The 14,869-nt window shown below is 35.2% G+C and overlaps 1 protein-coding gene across 2 annotated transcripts in view; it reads left to right on the top strand.

Annotated features, from left to right (window-relative positions):
* Positions 1 to 14,869, top strand: part of SEMA3E (semaphorin 3E) — a 235,944-nt gene that overhangs the window by 202,800 nt on the left and 18,275 nt on the right. For both annotated transcript variants that reach the window (XM_038562847.1, XM_038562848.1), the window contains 6 exons: positions 1 to 116; positions 2,482 to 2,704; positions 5,238 to 5,329; positions 7,570 to 7,611; positions 9,267 to 9,433; positions 14,199 to 14,266. The exon at positions 1 to 116 is cut by the window's left edge and continues 29 nt beyond it. In XM_038562847.1, the coding sequence (XP_038418775.1) occupies positions 1 to 116; positions 2,482 to 2,704; positions 5,238 to 5,329; positions 7,570 to 7,611; positions 9,267 to 9,433; positions 14,199 to 14,266 (708 nt within the window). The remainder of the gene's footprint in view (positions 117 to 2,481; positions 2,705 to 5,237; positions 5,330 to 7,569; positions 7,612 to 9,266; positions 9,434 to 14,198; positions 14,267 to 14,869) is intronic.

The raw sequence follows: 14,869 nt of genomic DNA, 5'->3' as shown, positions 1-14,869 counted from the left end.
TGTATCATATGTCTAGCATCCGGGCAGCCTTTAATGGACCATATGCTCATAAGGAAGGACCTGAATACCACTGGTCGCTCTATGAAGGAAGAGTACCTTATCCAAGGCCTGGTTCTGTAAGTTTAGGCGTTTAACAACGTATTCTTATTTTATTTAAGGCTCTTTTAGTAATATTTTGTTCACTGTTTCAGATGCTTTACAAAACTTCCATTAAATAGTTAAAAAATTCTACACCTAAAAGTATGCTTGATTACTTGTACAGTCAAGAAATGACACTTCTTATATCTGGTTGTATTCTTACACTTAATGAAAAAAATCTATGATGGGTACATATTAGCAGCATCATAAAATATGTATCATCATTGATGTTTTGGCTAAGTAGCCCAAAATGACATTTTATTTTTGAGATGCTGGTGAACACAGAAACATCCAATAAAAAGAGCATCACAATCCTCCATTTCTTCAGAAGAATTAGTGCCACATATAAATTCCAAGGGGGAGAAAGTTACCAAATAATTCCATTGTAATATTTGAGTCAGCCTCTCAGTTCCCTAGGCCAAACTTTCTCCTTAGCGTTTTTTTCTGCTTCACCAGAATACTTAGCATCTCATTCAACATCCTTGCCGGCTCCTAGAAGAAAAATGTCAATATAAAAGTGCCACTAGGATTCCAGAAGTTTCACCACTTGCCTCTGCACTCATGCTGCTGCAATTCTCCTTCACTCGCCCTGCAAACTTTTGTGCTTTTACTTTCACGTGTATCTAAAAATGATGATGACGAGGACAATGATGATGATTTTGTGTCGGGTATCCTGTGAACAACTAGGCTGGAAAAATGTAGGCTCATTGTATGTGCTCATGGGCCATGGAGAACAAACATTTAACTTGTCATACATGTCAAAGTCTACACTTTTTTGAGCGGCTGGTGAAAACCCATCACTGTGCTGATTCCACAAGTACTTGCAAGTCAAGGAGAAATCATTTCTGCAGAGCCAAAATCCAAAGTGGAAACAAACCTTACCCCCATTAACAAGTGTAAAGCTTTACCATTTCAATCATTCTCACTAGCTTAAAATTATTACTTCCAGTAAGACATAAAGTATACTTTATTTCACTCTATTGATTGAAATTACAATTTAAATGGAGAAAACCCACTCCTGTGGCTTTGCTGGAAATGCTTCTTGAAACCACATGGTATTAAAGGAGATTTGGAGGAAGTGACTGGTTACTGAACTGCTTCCAGGCTGGTCCAGAATGTTTCCAATTATGTATCATGTAAGTACACTCCAGTGAAAAACTCAGGCCAAATTAAGAAATATGACCTGAATTTTAAAACAAACCATTAAAAATGCCCTCTTTGCAGAATCTGATTGCTACACTACTGTATTTATACCTAAAAGTGAAAAATTCTTTATCTACATAATCATTGCAATTGCTGCTGATTCTGGAGGGAAATACATGAAATGAGGGAGTGCTTAATAACAAGCATGAATCAACCAGTTAAAGGTATTCCAAGAAGTAACCTGGGTGCTGTTGAACATTTCTTTTTAGAGTCCATAGACTCTAGATTCTGAATTCTATAAGAAATGAGGCAGGTTATAGCAAATATTTCTTGTTTTCTCAATTTACTGTGTTGAATCCATACAAAGATAATATAAATTCATACAGATTACAGTAGAAGGGAGAGGAATTTTTCCCCTTAATTAACACTGACAGAATTTGAATAGGTTTCTTTGTTATAGCACTAAAATTCTGTAGTCAGTGAGTCCATTGGAACCATCACATTATTATCTTAATATCAATATGGGAAAACTATTTTGTGCAATTGTGACCCTTAATCCGGAGGAGGGGGGTGTGGAGATTTAGCACAACAAAGAGGCTTTTTGTTTTACTATGAAAATACATTGTTTACCTTTAAAAGTTAATTTACAATCTGAAAAAATAAATTTCAGAAAATGGGGGAAGTAATAGCAATATTTATGATGATACACATTTTTACCACCTTCAAATTATACCAATATTAAATATAGTTCATTTTTCCAAGATTTCACTACTTTCTGTATTTTTCTAGTGTTGCCTGTTTGGAAAGATACAGTCTTTCTTTGCAATTTTTAATGCCAGTTTTATTTCTCTAATGAAAACTATGTGGTTACTAAATATTTCTAACTGTAGTTGATTAATTGAATATATCCAGTTTTCTGATGGTTTTCATAATTTTTAAAAGATTTTATTTATTTTATTTATTTGTGAGAGACAGAGAGACAGAGACAGAGACGGAGACATAGGCAGAGGGTGAAGCAGGCTCCCTGCCAGGAGCCCAATGTGGGACTCAATGCCCGCACCCAGGATCACACCCTGAGCCAAAGGCAGACTCTCAACCACTGAGCCACCCAGGCATCCCTGATGGTTTTCATAATTGATTACAAATGAGCTCTTTGGATTTAAGGCAAAAGAAAAATTATCTAATCCATTTGCATTTCAGTGTGCCAGCAAAGTGAATGGTGGGAGGTATGGAACCACCAAAGACTATCCTGATGATGCCATCCGATTTGCAAGAAGCCATCCACTTATGTACCAGCCCATAAAACCTGCCCATAAAAAACCGATCCTGGTAAAAACAGATGGAAGATATAACCTGAAACAAATAGCAGTGGATCGAGTGGAAGCTGAGGATGGCCAATATGATGTCTTGTTTATTGGGACAGGTAAAGAGATTGAAAAGTACTGAGACATACATATTGAATCTTAAAATCAATAACATTATTCATATTTTAAAAACCTAGCAGTAAATCTGTTAATCCATTAACCCATCTGCACACTGCTTATTCACTGCAGTGGAAGAGAGGATTTGGGGCAGTTACAGTGCCTAATTCCCAATACACAATCAATACTTAGTATCTCTGGACACACGAATACATGAAGGATTGAGTAATTGATGTTAAGAGACAAAACGGGTTCCAAGTAGAACTTTTCACAGAGGAAGGAGGCTACCATTGCAAGGATGGTTGTGTTGAGAGTCTCTGAGGTCCATTTCCACCCTTGGCTGTTCAGTAAGGTCTCAAAGTCTTTCTTGTTTTGTTAAGATTTTATTTATTTATTTATTCATGAGAAACACAAGGAGAGAGGCAGAGACATAGGCAGAGGGAGAAGCAGGCTCCCCAAGGGAAACCCAGTGTGGGACTGGATCCCAGGACCCCAGGATCATGACCTGAGCCAAAAGCAGATGCTCAACCACTGAGCCACCCAGGTGCCCCAGGTCTTACAGGTTTTTAAAAGCTTGGGACAATAACTTCACAGTCTATAATCACAACAATGCTTATCAGGCCCCATGACAATCATCCATTTGTACCAAACAGGCTGAGTGTTACCCATAATGGAGGTAAACTTTTAAAGCAAGGCTATAATATTCTGTATTAATGGAAAAAAATAATAAATACACTAAAAGTAAAATTTTCGAATAAATCTACAACTTCAGTTGATCCCATACATTAGATTTAGCTTGTGGAAGAGAACTTGGAATCTCTTAACCTTTGGGGCATATATAACAAAGTCAGTCAAGTACTTTAAATTCTATAGCCATTGGAAAAGTCTTTTAAATTATCATTTCTTTCTTTTTTTTTTTTTGTATGCATTATGTTCATTGCTACAGCAGTTGCTGTTTAGTAGAATAAACATCGTACCATACATAACTTCAATCCTAGATGTAATTCTACAGAGACATTGCATATACCCAGATCAGGAGCCAGGGATATAATATTAATATTCATGGTTGGGCTTCTCCATTCATACTTTTTGAAAAATCTAAGATTTAAGTAAGGAAACATTTATCTGATTTGCAGAAATTGATCTCTGGTGTAGGCTATATTTTATCCTTACTCTAGGAGGTTAATGTTACTAATATGCCCTACACTGTGGATTCAAGATTAACAAAGCATCACATTTCTTTAACAAACTTAAAACTACTTGGCCATGTAAGAATTCACTCATAATGACATTTAATAGAGGCTTTTTTTAAAAGTTCCATGAGCAAAAATAATATTTGACAAAATTAAGCATGGGAAAAGGTATGTTATTTTTAAATGTCCTGGAAAGTAGCAGTCATATACAATGTATCAGTCCAAGACTGTTTTTGGAAATACTTTTTTGTTAGATTGACCAAAGCTGTTTGAGAGAATTCCAGAAATATCAGATATGTACTTATGCTATTATGTAAACTATGTTTAACTCAAAGATATCATCATATTGAGCCACAGCTTTATAGCACAAAAGAACATATTTGATGAATGTGTGATGAGTTACAATATTGGAAAATCCCACAGATGATAGCTATTTTTCCCCATGTGCTTTAAGAACATGTGTGTGTTTGTGTATGTGTGTGTATAAAACACGGTATAAAAGGGGAGAAAGCCATTGCAAATTGCTAGTTGCAAATTAATAATTTGAGTTTCACCCTTGCTTTTTGCTTGATATAATAACAATTGGATATTTATTATCTGTTCTCAGCTTAAAAATTATAGTTTGTATTCTTTTTCATGTACTATACAGGTAATTGTTATTAATTATATCTTAATCAAATTTTATTAACCCAGCTACAGAATTTGCTAATTTTTAAACAAATTGCTTCAGTACTATGTAAGTCTTAGGTCAGTACCTCCAAAGTGCTTATTTTTTCTGAGCTATCCTTAGCACTACATCAAATTATTCTTACAGGCAAATTAGTGTCTTATTACATTTTTTATTGTAAAGACCACGCTCAGGATACCAGGTATAATAAAAGTTAGATGGAATTTTAAATTATGAATTTTATTTATAAAATTATTGATAATTATAGAAGCTAAATGATTAGTGCAAGAGTACTTATACTGTTCTCTCAATAGTGTATACTTGAATTTTTCTTACTAAAAGTGTTATATATATCATATGATATCAAATATCATTGTGTATATATTAATACATTTTGATTTTTCTATCTTTAGTTGAATTTCTGAATCAAATTATTAGAAAAATAATTACATATTATTTGGTCTTATTTTTTAACCAGGCATAAAAGTTATTTTTTTACTGTTTGAAAATATGAATATATAAGTAGTCTTGTTGCTTCAACTAGTAATGATTAAATATTTCATGCATCCAGATATCAGAGCTTATTCAGGTTAATAGTCTATGCATGGTTTTTAATTGTTTGAAAACCAGATTGTGACAAGCTTCTGATTTATCTCTTCTTTTGCTTTCTTACAGATAATGGAATTGTGCTGAAAGTAATCACAATTTATAACCAAGAAACAGAATCAATGGAAGAAGTAATTCTAGAAGAACTCCAGATATTCAAGGTATTTTTATAAGAAAAAAAAAGAAGTAGACAACATTTATGCATTACAGACAATTGCAAATGAATTATAAATGGGAAAGATGTAAGGTCAATTTTTTTTTCTAACAGGTATGTTGTGAATTCACAGTGAATTTGAAGTGAGGAATGTTTTAAAACCTATTTGATTATTGTAGACTATTCAAATGAGAAGGCCAGTATTTGCCCAGCTAGCAGGAAAAGAATTTCAGCATATTAACTGTGACTTTAAGAAATAACACATACCATATATGAATTCCAGAATCATTATTGCAAAGTCTCATTTTACAAATGTACTTTCAACACAGACAATTAAAACAAAGCAGGTTTCATGTTGTTGACTTTGTGATAAGTGTATTGCTTTTTATCATAACATATCAATTACCACAAAGAATTTACTAAAAAAGAAAACTGAAAAATGATAATGTAAAGATTAGACATGACAGTTATATATATGCATACACACAAACACATAGATTCGAGTATCGATATTTGTGGCAGTTATGGTCTTTAAATATCAGACCATATGTCTGATAAATATGTAGTTTAATGTGAACACTACATTAGTGAATACTGACTGACCAATGTTCCCAAGGGGCACACAGGGGTAGATTCCTGTGAGTCTCTAGTCACAGCATTTTTGTCAACTGATCAGTATATAATGTTGTTCTTTGTTTTTAGTTAAAGACATCTTATTTAGTGTATACTGTTGATTAACTAATATTGAACTCATGGCCTACAGCACTGTAATGCATGTATGAACAAAGCTTATTTGTATTTTCCCATGATACACATCACAGCCTTTTGAAGCTTTGAAACACTAGACAGCACTTTAGCACTTTGCTTAGAGGCCATTTTAAACATCAAAATTGCCAGGGAAAAGCACAAAAATGTGAAAACATGGCGTTAAATAGACCATGGAAAAGACACTTGTTTACAATGCGAGAGCTGAAACAAATGGCAGAGTGTCACATTGCTTGATCTCAGGTGGGGATATACTTGCTGGGCAACCAAAATGTACTGCCCCTGTGTGGCTGCATGTGTCCATGAATGGCCACTGAACATGGTAAGTATTAATACTGGAATTACAAATAAATTTTGACAAGTAAGAAAATTTGGGGGAAAAAGTCTGCAAATTATACAGATTGACTATGTGCGTAATGATTACAGATGAAAATATTTTTATTGATGAAAAACAGTTCATTTTACTTTGGCTGTCCTGAAGATTAGATTCCATATAGCCACATCCAAAGTTAACCATGTTCCCCTCTCAACCAGAGCAGCTATGTTTTTGTTTATCTTGCATCCTGGATTTCTGTGTTAGATTTCATTTCATATTAGGGACCATAGCTCCCTTATTAGGAGCATCTGCCACAGCATCTTGCTCATATCAACCCTAAGAAACATTGTCACCTAAATGAGTAAATGAGTGCACGCATGCCAGTGGTAAAGGGTTCTGTAGTTTAAAATATTGAAAAAAATACTGACACAGAGGATCACATTTTCTCTTTCAAAAAATAATTCTTTGAAGGATAATCATCCACAGAGGGGATCCCACCTGCCTGTTGCTTGTCTACTGGTAGGATTCATCTGAGTTTGTGATACTCCTTGGAGACACTCTAGTCTTAATCATCACCCCTACAGTAACACACAGGCTCTCAAAGCTATGTTATAGATCATCTTTCCTCTGGTGTAATTCTAAGACAATGACGTTATTCATCTTGCTCAAAGCACCTTGGGTTCATATTGATTGACCATGATAACTCCAACAAAAACGTATTTTGTTGTAGGCTTAGATTTAAACAATTAAAGGTCTCTTGGTTTGTTAACAGTAACACCTATTCAGAGACATAATTGTTTCACTTCTCATGGTTCAAGTACTTTATAAGAACACTGTGACTTTTTACTCTTTATTTAAAGATACTTGAATTTCCAAAGCATGAGTAATATTCAAATGCAAATACAAAAATTACTTTTCAGAAACAAATGGTAAACTGCTTAGATTATCCACTACTTTTTTTTACCTTGACATATCTGTCCTATTTTATTAAAGAGTTTTTAAAAGAAAGCTGTATTTTAATGTAATTATATGTTCCTATTGATTTGCTAAAATGAAAGCTAGTAGACTAGCATAGAGCCAATCGCATACCTGAGTTCAGATGATTAGTAACTATATTAAGGTATGTTCCTATATTTCTTAAGAAACTTTAAAAAAATTTTTTTCAGGACCCAGCTCCTATTATTTCTATGGAGATTTCTTCAAAGAGAGTAAGTTTGTGTGTATGTGTGTGTGTATGTCTGTATATATGTGAGTTAAAGTCAAGGGTAAAGAGCATAAGTACATGTGCTTATACATGAAAAAGTTACAGTTTTATTCTGATAAAAACATGGTGATTTACATGAGATAGATTGATTTTCTGTTATTAAAGAAAGGTATATAAGGGTAGACTTACTTCTATAATCATGATAGGTTGTTATTCTGTAATTTTTTTTGTTAAGTTTGTGCAAAAATAACAGTAAATGATGGTAACACAAAAGGGTGTGCAGTGAAACACAAACCTCCTCTGCATTTTTCTAGAACCAGTTTCTGGTGCAAATTTCTCCAGAAATGGTTGTTGCATATATTACCTCAAATTTATTTATAAATTACCATTTATGTTTAGGTAAACAGAAACAGAATGTTCACTGTTCTGCTACTTATTGTTTTTACTTAACATATCTTATAAGTTTATTGCACATCATTCCATGAATATATCTGTATCACCCTTTTAAATGTTATATGTTAGTGTGTGCTATTGTTAGGACTGTAAATTGGTGCAGCCAATATGGGAAACAGTAAAGAGTTTCCTCAGTGTATTAAAAATAGAACCTATAATTAAGCAATTTCATTTCTGGGTATCTATCCAAAGGAAACAAAACCCTAACCCTAAAAGAGATCTGCACCCATGTTTATTGCAACATTATTTACAATGGCCAAGACATGGAAACAACCTAAGTGCCCACCACAGGATGAATGGCTAGAGAAAACATGGTACATGTGTACAATGGAATAGTATTCAGCCACAAAAAGAAGGAGGTCCTTCCATTTGTGACAACATGGGTAGACCTTGAGAGCATTATACTAAGTGAAATAATTTTTAAAAAAAGACAAATACCATATAAACTCATCTGTGAAATTAAAACAAACAGAAAAACGAGTTTATAGATACAGAGAACAGTTTGGCAGTAGCCAGAGGCAAGGGGTGGGAGGTGCGCAGAATGGGTGGATGTGATCAGAAGATACAAACTTCCAGTTATAAAGGAAGACCTGGGAGTGTAACGTAGAGCATGGTGATTATAGTTAATGATACCGTGATGTGTATATGACAGTTGCTAAGAGAGCATTATGTACAAGTTCTCGTCTCATAAAAACAATTCTACCTATATGTGTCAAGGAATGCTCACCAGGCTTATTGTGATCATTTCACAGTACATACAAGTCTTGAATCCTTATGTTATAATAAGCCTGATACTGATATGGTGTTGTTTGTCATTACATCTCAGTTTAAAACATCCAAACAATAACAACAATGAGAAAAGACCACTTACTAATCCAGTCTGTTATTGGTCATCCCTACTGGTCTTTTTAAAAGACCTACAGTGTTAAATGATGAAAGAGGCTCTCTATTTAAATAACCAATAAAAGAACAGTCAACCTCTTGAGATTTTGTCGAGCTCACTTTGGCAGTTTTGATCCTCGGGCACCCAGGTCTATAAGAGTTTCAATTCTTAGAGAAATGAAAGGATCAGTGTTCCATTACCCATCCCGAGTAACTGCAGTAAGTTAAATGAATATTCACAGAAGGGATTGTGTATAAATGTGAAATTCAGTGAGAGTTCTGTCCATTTCTGCTAGTGGCCTCTCTGTTCTTTGATGTCTCTAGCAACAGCTGTATATTGGATCTCCTTCTGCCGTGGCCCAAGTCAGATTCCATCAGTGTGACATGTATGGAAGTGCTTGTGCTGATTGCTGCCTGGCTCGAGACCCTTACTGTGCCTGGGACGGCATATCCTGTTCCCGGTATTACCCAACGGGCACCCATGCAAAGAGGTGAGAGGAGTCCTCAATGGGATATTTCCCTTGTTTAGAAAAACTATAAGACTTTTTAAAATATTTTTCTTTCTGCACACATTCCATGAAAATAACCATGTTATTTTTGTTAAATAAGCCATCATAGTCATACTTTGTTCATAATACAAGCCTTCAAAGTTGAATTTTCCCTGAAAATAATTCCTATCAATTATTGCGTAAAGATTGGTGTGGAGCACTGCTGGGTTTGTTTTTTTGTTTTGTTTTGTTTTGTTTTTTGCCCATGTTTGAATCCACTCTTACCCATCTTGACACTTTTGCTGCAAGACATGAATCCAGTTTAGATAAACTTAAAATGTGGAAATGGCAAGCCCCACCACACATGAGGGATTCAAAGACTTAAAAGAAAAATAAATAAATAAATTCTTAAATACATCCTGCATTTGCCCCGTGTCCTCTCAACCAGCTGGTCTTCATTTATTTCATTTTGAAAGTGAATATTTTAACTCCTAGGCAAATACATGACCTGTATAATTAATGAAACGTGTGATTTAATTGAACACAAATGAAAGGTACTTAAAGACCTCCAAACTCTAATGTCTACAATTCAGCAAGGTCATTGCCACTTGTAAGAGAAGGTAAATCTTGGGATTCTTTGAACAGGAGATCTTGAGGTCCAGAAAGTATTTTGAAGGATGGAGATATTTCTTCACTGAAGCCATATGAAATTGTGTATTCTTTACAAGGAAACATAAAGGAAAATATTTTTATTTATTATAGAATTAGCAACTAAGTTTTTCTCCTAGTAAAGTGACCAAAGACAATATAAAGCAAAAACATAGAACTATACACAGTTTCCTTACTGAAAATTAATTTTTTATTAATTTCAGTTATTTTTACTCCTCCACTCTAGATTACTTCACACTTTTTAAAAAATCCAATTTAACCCACCTTAATATCATTACTATTTTGTAAGTTCACATATATTGTAGAATCTAATTTTTTTAAAGATTTTATTGATTTATTCATGAAAGACACACAGAGAGAAAGGCAGAGGAGACGTAGGCAGAGGGAGAAGCAGGCTCCAGGCAGGGAGCCCGATGTGGGACTTGATCCCAAGACCGCGGATCATGCCCTGAGCCAAGGGGCAGGTGCTCAGCCGCTGAGCCACCCAGGCATCCCTAGAATCTAATTTTTAAAAAACATAATCACTCATTCAAATCTTTTGTGAATTTGACATCAGCTAGGTCAACATTCATTCCAAGAGTACTTAGAGTACATAAGCAGATAGTGAAAAGATCTTTTGAGAGGACATTTGTTAACTAACTAACTTACCAACTGTTTTAGAGAATCAAGCAAATTAATTGATTTTGTTACAAATGCTTATTGATATTTAAAAACACATCTTGAATTCTTCAAGATAGCCGTTAGTATATAAAAGTATTGCTCAGGGGATCCCTGGGTGGCACAGCGGTTTGGCACCTGCCTTTGGCCCAGGGCACGATCCTGGAGACCCGGGATCGAATCCCATGTCGGGCTCCCGGTGCATGGAGCCTGCTTCTCCCTCTGCCTGTGTCTCTGCCTCTCTCTCTCTCTCTCTCTCTCTGTGCCTATCATAAATAAATAAAAACTTAAGAAAAAGAAAAGAAACTTTAAAAAAAATAAAATAAAATAAAAAAATAAAAGTATTGTTCAATGATTTACTCACCCATTCTGCCCCCCTACTGTACTGTGTACAAGGAGGATGAAGAAGCAGTCAATCAATACTCTTGGCTAAATGAAATCGGAACCTAAAGTGGAAAATGGAATTGTAAGTAAGAATGATAGTAGGTCACTCTTGAGCACTTCCTGCATATAAGGTACTGGACTAAGCGCAGTACACATACATTATTTAATTCTCACAATAACCCAACCTTTGAGCTCAGTCTTGTAGTGGGAATGTAAAAAGATTCCAGTTAAAGAGAATTGTACAGAAGGCATAGAATGTTCAGGGAAAACCATGTAGTTCTATAGGTTAGGAGTAAAGTAGCTGGTTCTAAGGGTGGAAAGATAATTTCACCGAAAGTAATAAAATTAATTATTTTATTGTTATTAGCAACAATAACAATGTTTGCACACTATGCATCCAATACTTATGAATAACATGGTTTTGAATTAGGTGTGCAATAGCGGTGATGCTTAACTGAATTAAGCAGTTTCTGTAACTAAATACTTTGTGATACGTGGTGCATCTTATTAGAGTATACATCTACAAGCTTGATAATATATTTACAGAGGGTGGACGAAAAGCCATTTATTTTATTTTTTTAAAGATTTTATTATTTATTCATGAGAATACACAGAGAGGAGACAGAGAGAGAGGCAGAGGCACAGGCAGAGGGAGAAGTAGGCTCCATGCAGGGAGCCCGACATGGGACTCGATCCAGGATCTCCAGGATCACCGCCTGGGATGAAGGCAGGCGCTAAACCGCTGAGCCACCCGGGCTGCCTTTTTTTTTTTTTTTTTTTTTTTTTTTCAAAAAGTCATTTAGCAAAAGCTAAACGAATGGGCAAAGTCTTAGGAAGGAGCACAGTGCTTAAGTCAGGAGCTGTGCTCATAAATGAATTAGTTTAGTTCAGTGACGCGTAATAGAGATCTTTCAGTCGTGTCAGATTCTTTTAAACCATCACCCACCCCTGGAGGAGAACTCTTTGGATAGGTTCCAGCACATGAAGGGAAATAGTTTGCTTTTATAGCAGATCGTTTTTTCTTCAGACCTGACTAGCAGCAGAAATTGAAAACTGGTCATTAAAATAAATACTTTTCTGTTCACAGAGTGAAAATGAGTCAACAGAGGAAAAACATTAATTCACAATCCAAACCACTTGTTTAAAATAGTCTTCCAAAATACACTATCATTTATAGAGCTAAGTCTTTTACTTCCCCCTGACTCTTGTATTTTGTCTATTTCCGGTGTTCTCTTAAAAAGTTTCTAAGTGGCAAGAGATATAAGAAAAATATGCAACTTTGAGAATGAAAGGCAACTTTGATGAACCTTTCTCAAACTCCTGAACAGTTTACAGACTTTTTAAAATGCTGAAGTAAAGGACATTTATATGAAGATAGTATTAAAGGAACTGAAACCTTGCTGGAGGATGTGATAGCATTCCTTTTAAATACATGTTTTCAATGATTTTAAACAAAAATTTTGCATGCTCAATTATTCACCTCATGTACCTAGAATTATCTGATTGACTTCCCCTTATTCTCACATCACTCATGTGATAAACCTGATAGAACATTTCAGCAAAGTAGAAAGTATTGAACTGTTAACTAAGATCTGAACTCACATGTGAGAAAGCACGCCATCTCTTAAAATGAGGTTCCATTATCATTACTCAGAGGCAATGAGAAGAGCCTAGAATGAAAAAAAAAAATTGAGACTGGAATAGATTTTAGATGTCAATTAGACCAACTCCATTTTACAAAGGAGGATAGAGAGAACCAGGCAAGAGAAAAGATATATATGTATGAGATCAGACGGCACATGAGTGATGGCATTGGGATTTGAATCTGGTTCCCTTTTCCAGACTTTATCATTGCATATGGTTAAAGCATTTCATTGTCACTTTGGAAGCCTCACCATCTCCCTTAGGGGTGAAACTTCTGCTTTGCCTTCTGTTTTTTCCTCAATCTTGAAGAAATGCCATCATTGAGAAAAGCAAATAGTATTTTCTGCTCTTATGTAATTCTTCTATTTTTATATCTAATCTGAATTAATATGCTGAAGATCTTGATCTTAGAATTTCAGTGCTAATAATGATGATTTCCATTTTCTAATCCCTCCCAGAAAGATGTTTACAAATTTAAACTATAGAATTTTTCCTCCATGGATAAAAATATTATTATTTTTAATTACATATTTAAACAATCTATCAAATATAGAAATACAATGGGGGCAGCCGAGTGGCTCAATGGTTTAGCACCGCCTTTGGCCCAGGGTGTGATCCTAGGGTCCTGGGATCGAGTCCCGCATCAGGCTCCCTTCACGGAGCCTATTTCTCCCTCTACCTGTGTCTCTGCCTCTCTCTCTCTCTCTCTCTCTCTCTCTGTATCTCTCATGAATAAATAAATAAAATCTTTTAAAAAATACAATGGAAGCGATCCCAAATGTAGTAGGCAGTCTTGCCAGACAGCCTGTTAAGTATGTATAACGCACAATCACATTGAATAGAGGCATATAATTTCTATGTATGATATCTGAAGAAAGGAGTAAGTTGAATATACATTATTAGTTTATCCCTTTTTATTGCCAGTGCTATTTGTGCTCCATGACTATGACAGCTCTAGAACAAAATATTTGGATTCGAATACCTTTCCTTTTTGCATGCATCTTATTATATATAGGAGTTTTAGAATTTTTATTCAAATAAATAGTCTGCCTCGAATCCCACTGTCTTTTCTGCACACGTCCCTTACCACCCAAAACATTCATTTGAAACGGATCTTCTTGCACAGATTTTTAAACAAAATATAGAGAGAGCTTTCTTAAATTATTATTCTGGGATCCAGAATTCAGACTTATGTGAACACTTAAAGAAAAATTTGATACAGATCTTATCCATTGAATAACATTCAGTGGAAATATGGGAAACTATGAAACTAGAATTTTATCCTTGTTTTGTATGACTGATCAGTTTTTTTCAGTAGGAGAATACTCCTTGAATTTTTAATGCAGTTGGCTGTATTTTAAAGTCTGGAAAATTAAAATCTTAACGTCTCCTAAACGCATCTACTTTCTTTCAGACGGTTCCGCAGACAAGACGTTCGGCATGGAAATGCAGCTCAGCAGTGTTTTGGACAGCAGTTCGTCGGTAATCCATAGAAAATCAATTGCTGTGGGTTACTCAGGGTGTATGGTGAAGATATGCTGCAGACTTCTTAAAAGGGTCCCTGTTTTCTTTGTGATTGATATATACTAGACCAGTGTTACTGAAAGTATTTTTTTTCTTCCACAAAGCTAAAATTTTAATTATATGTGGACAAATAATTTTTAATTAATTAGGGAAATAAGTTCTGTGTACCACCACGAAGACCTTGTATTAGACCTCAAAGTGGGGACCCTAGAACAAGATGCCACAGTGATTTGTAGGACTTCTCTCTCCATCTCAGCCCTGGGAGTATCTTCATCATGTTACATATGGTAATCTTACCAAGAGGGTGTCAAACTGGTGTCAAGTCACCTACTAAGCTTTGGGATAGGATAAAGTGAAAAACTTGAAGTCTTCCACTAGCATGGGGAAGGCTAGAGCTCAGGTACAGAAGTGAATTTCTGAGGAAAGGTAGTAAGCAGTCTGTTGGGTAAAGGATGGGAGGAAATTTCAGCTTCAGGAAATGTAAGGAAGTCAAACACAGAAACCAATGGTCCTGACTCTGCACCACGTTGGTGGTTGGAACTGGCTGCAATTGGTGTCACC

Source organism: Canis lupus, chromosome 18 (assembly GCF_011100685.1).
Source record: "Canis lupus familiaris isolate Mischka breed German Shepherd chromosome 18, alternate assembly UU_Cfam_GSD_1.0, whole genome shotgun sequence".
Classification (NCBI taxonomy): Eukaryota; Metazoa; Chordata; class Mammalia; order Carnivora; family Canidae; genus Canis; species Canis lupus.
Note: the sequence above shows the minus strand (reverse complement) of the source record. Positions and strands in the feature narration are given on the sequence as shown.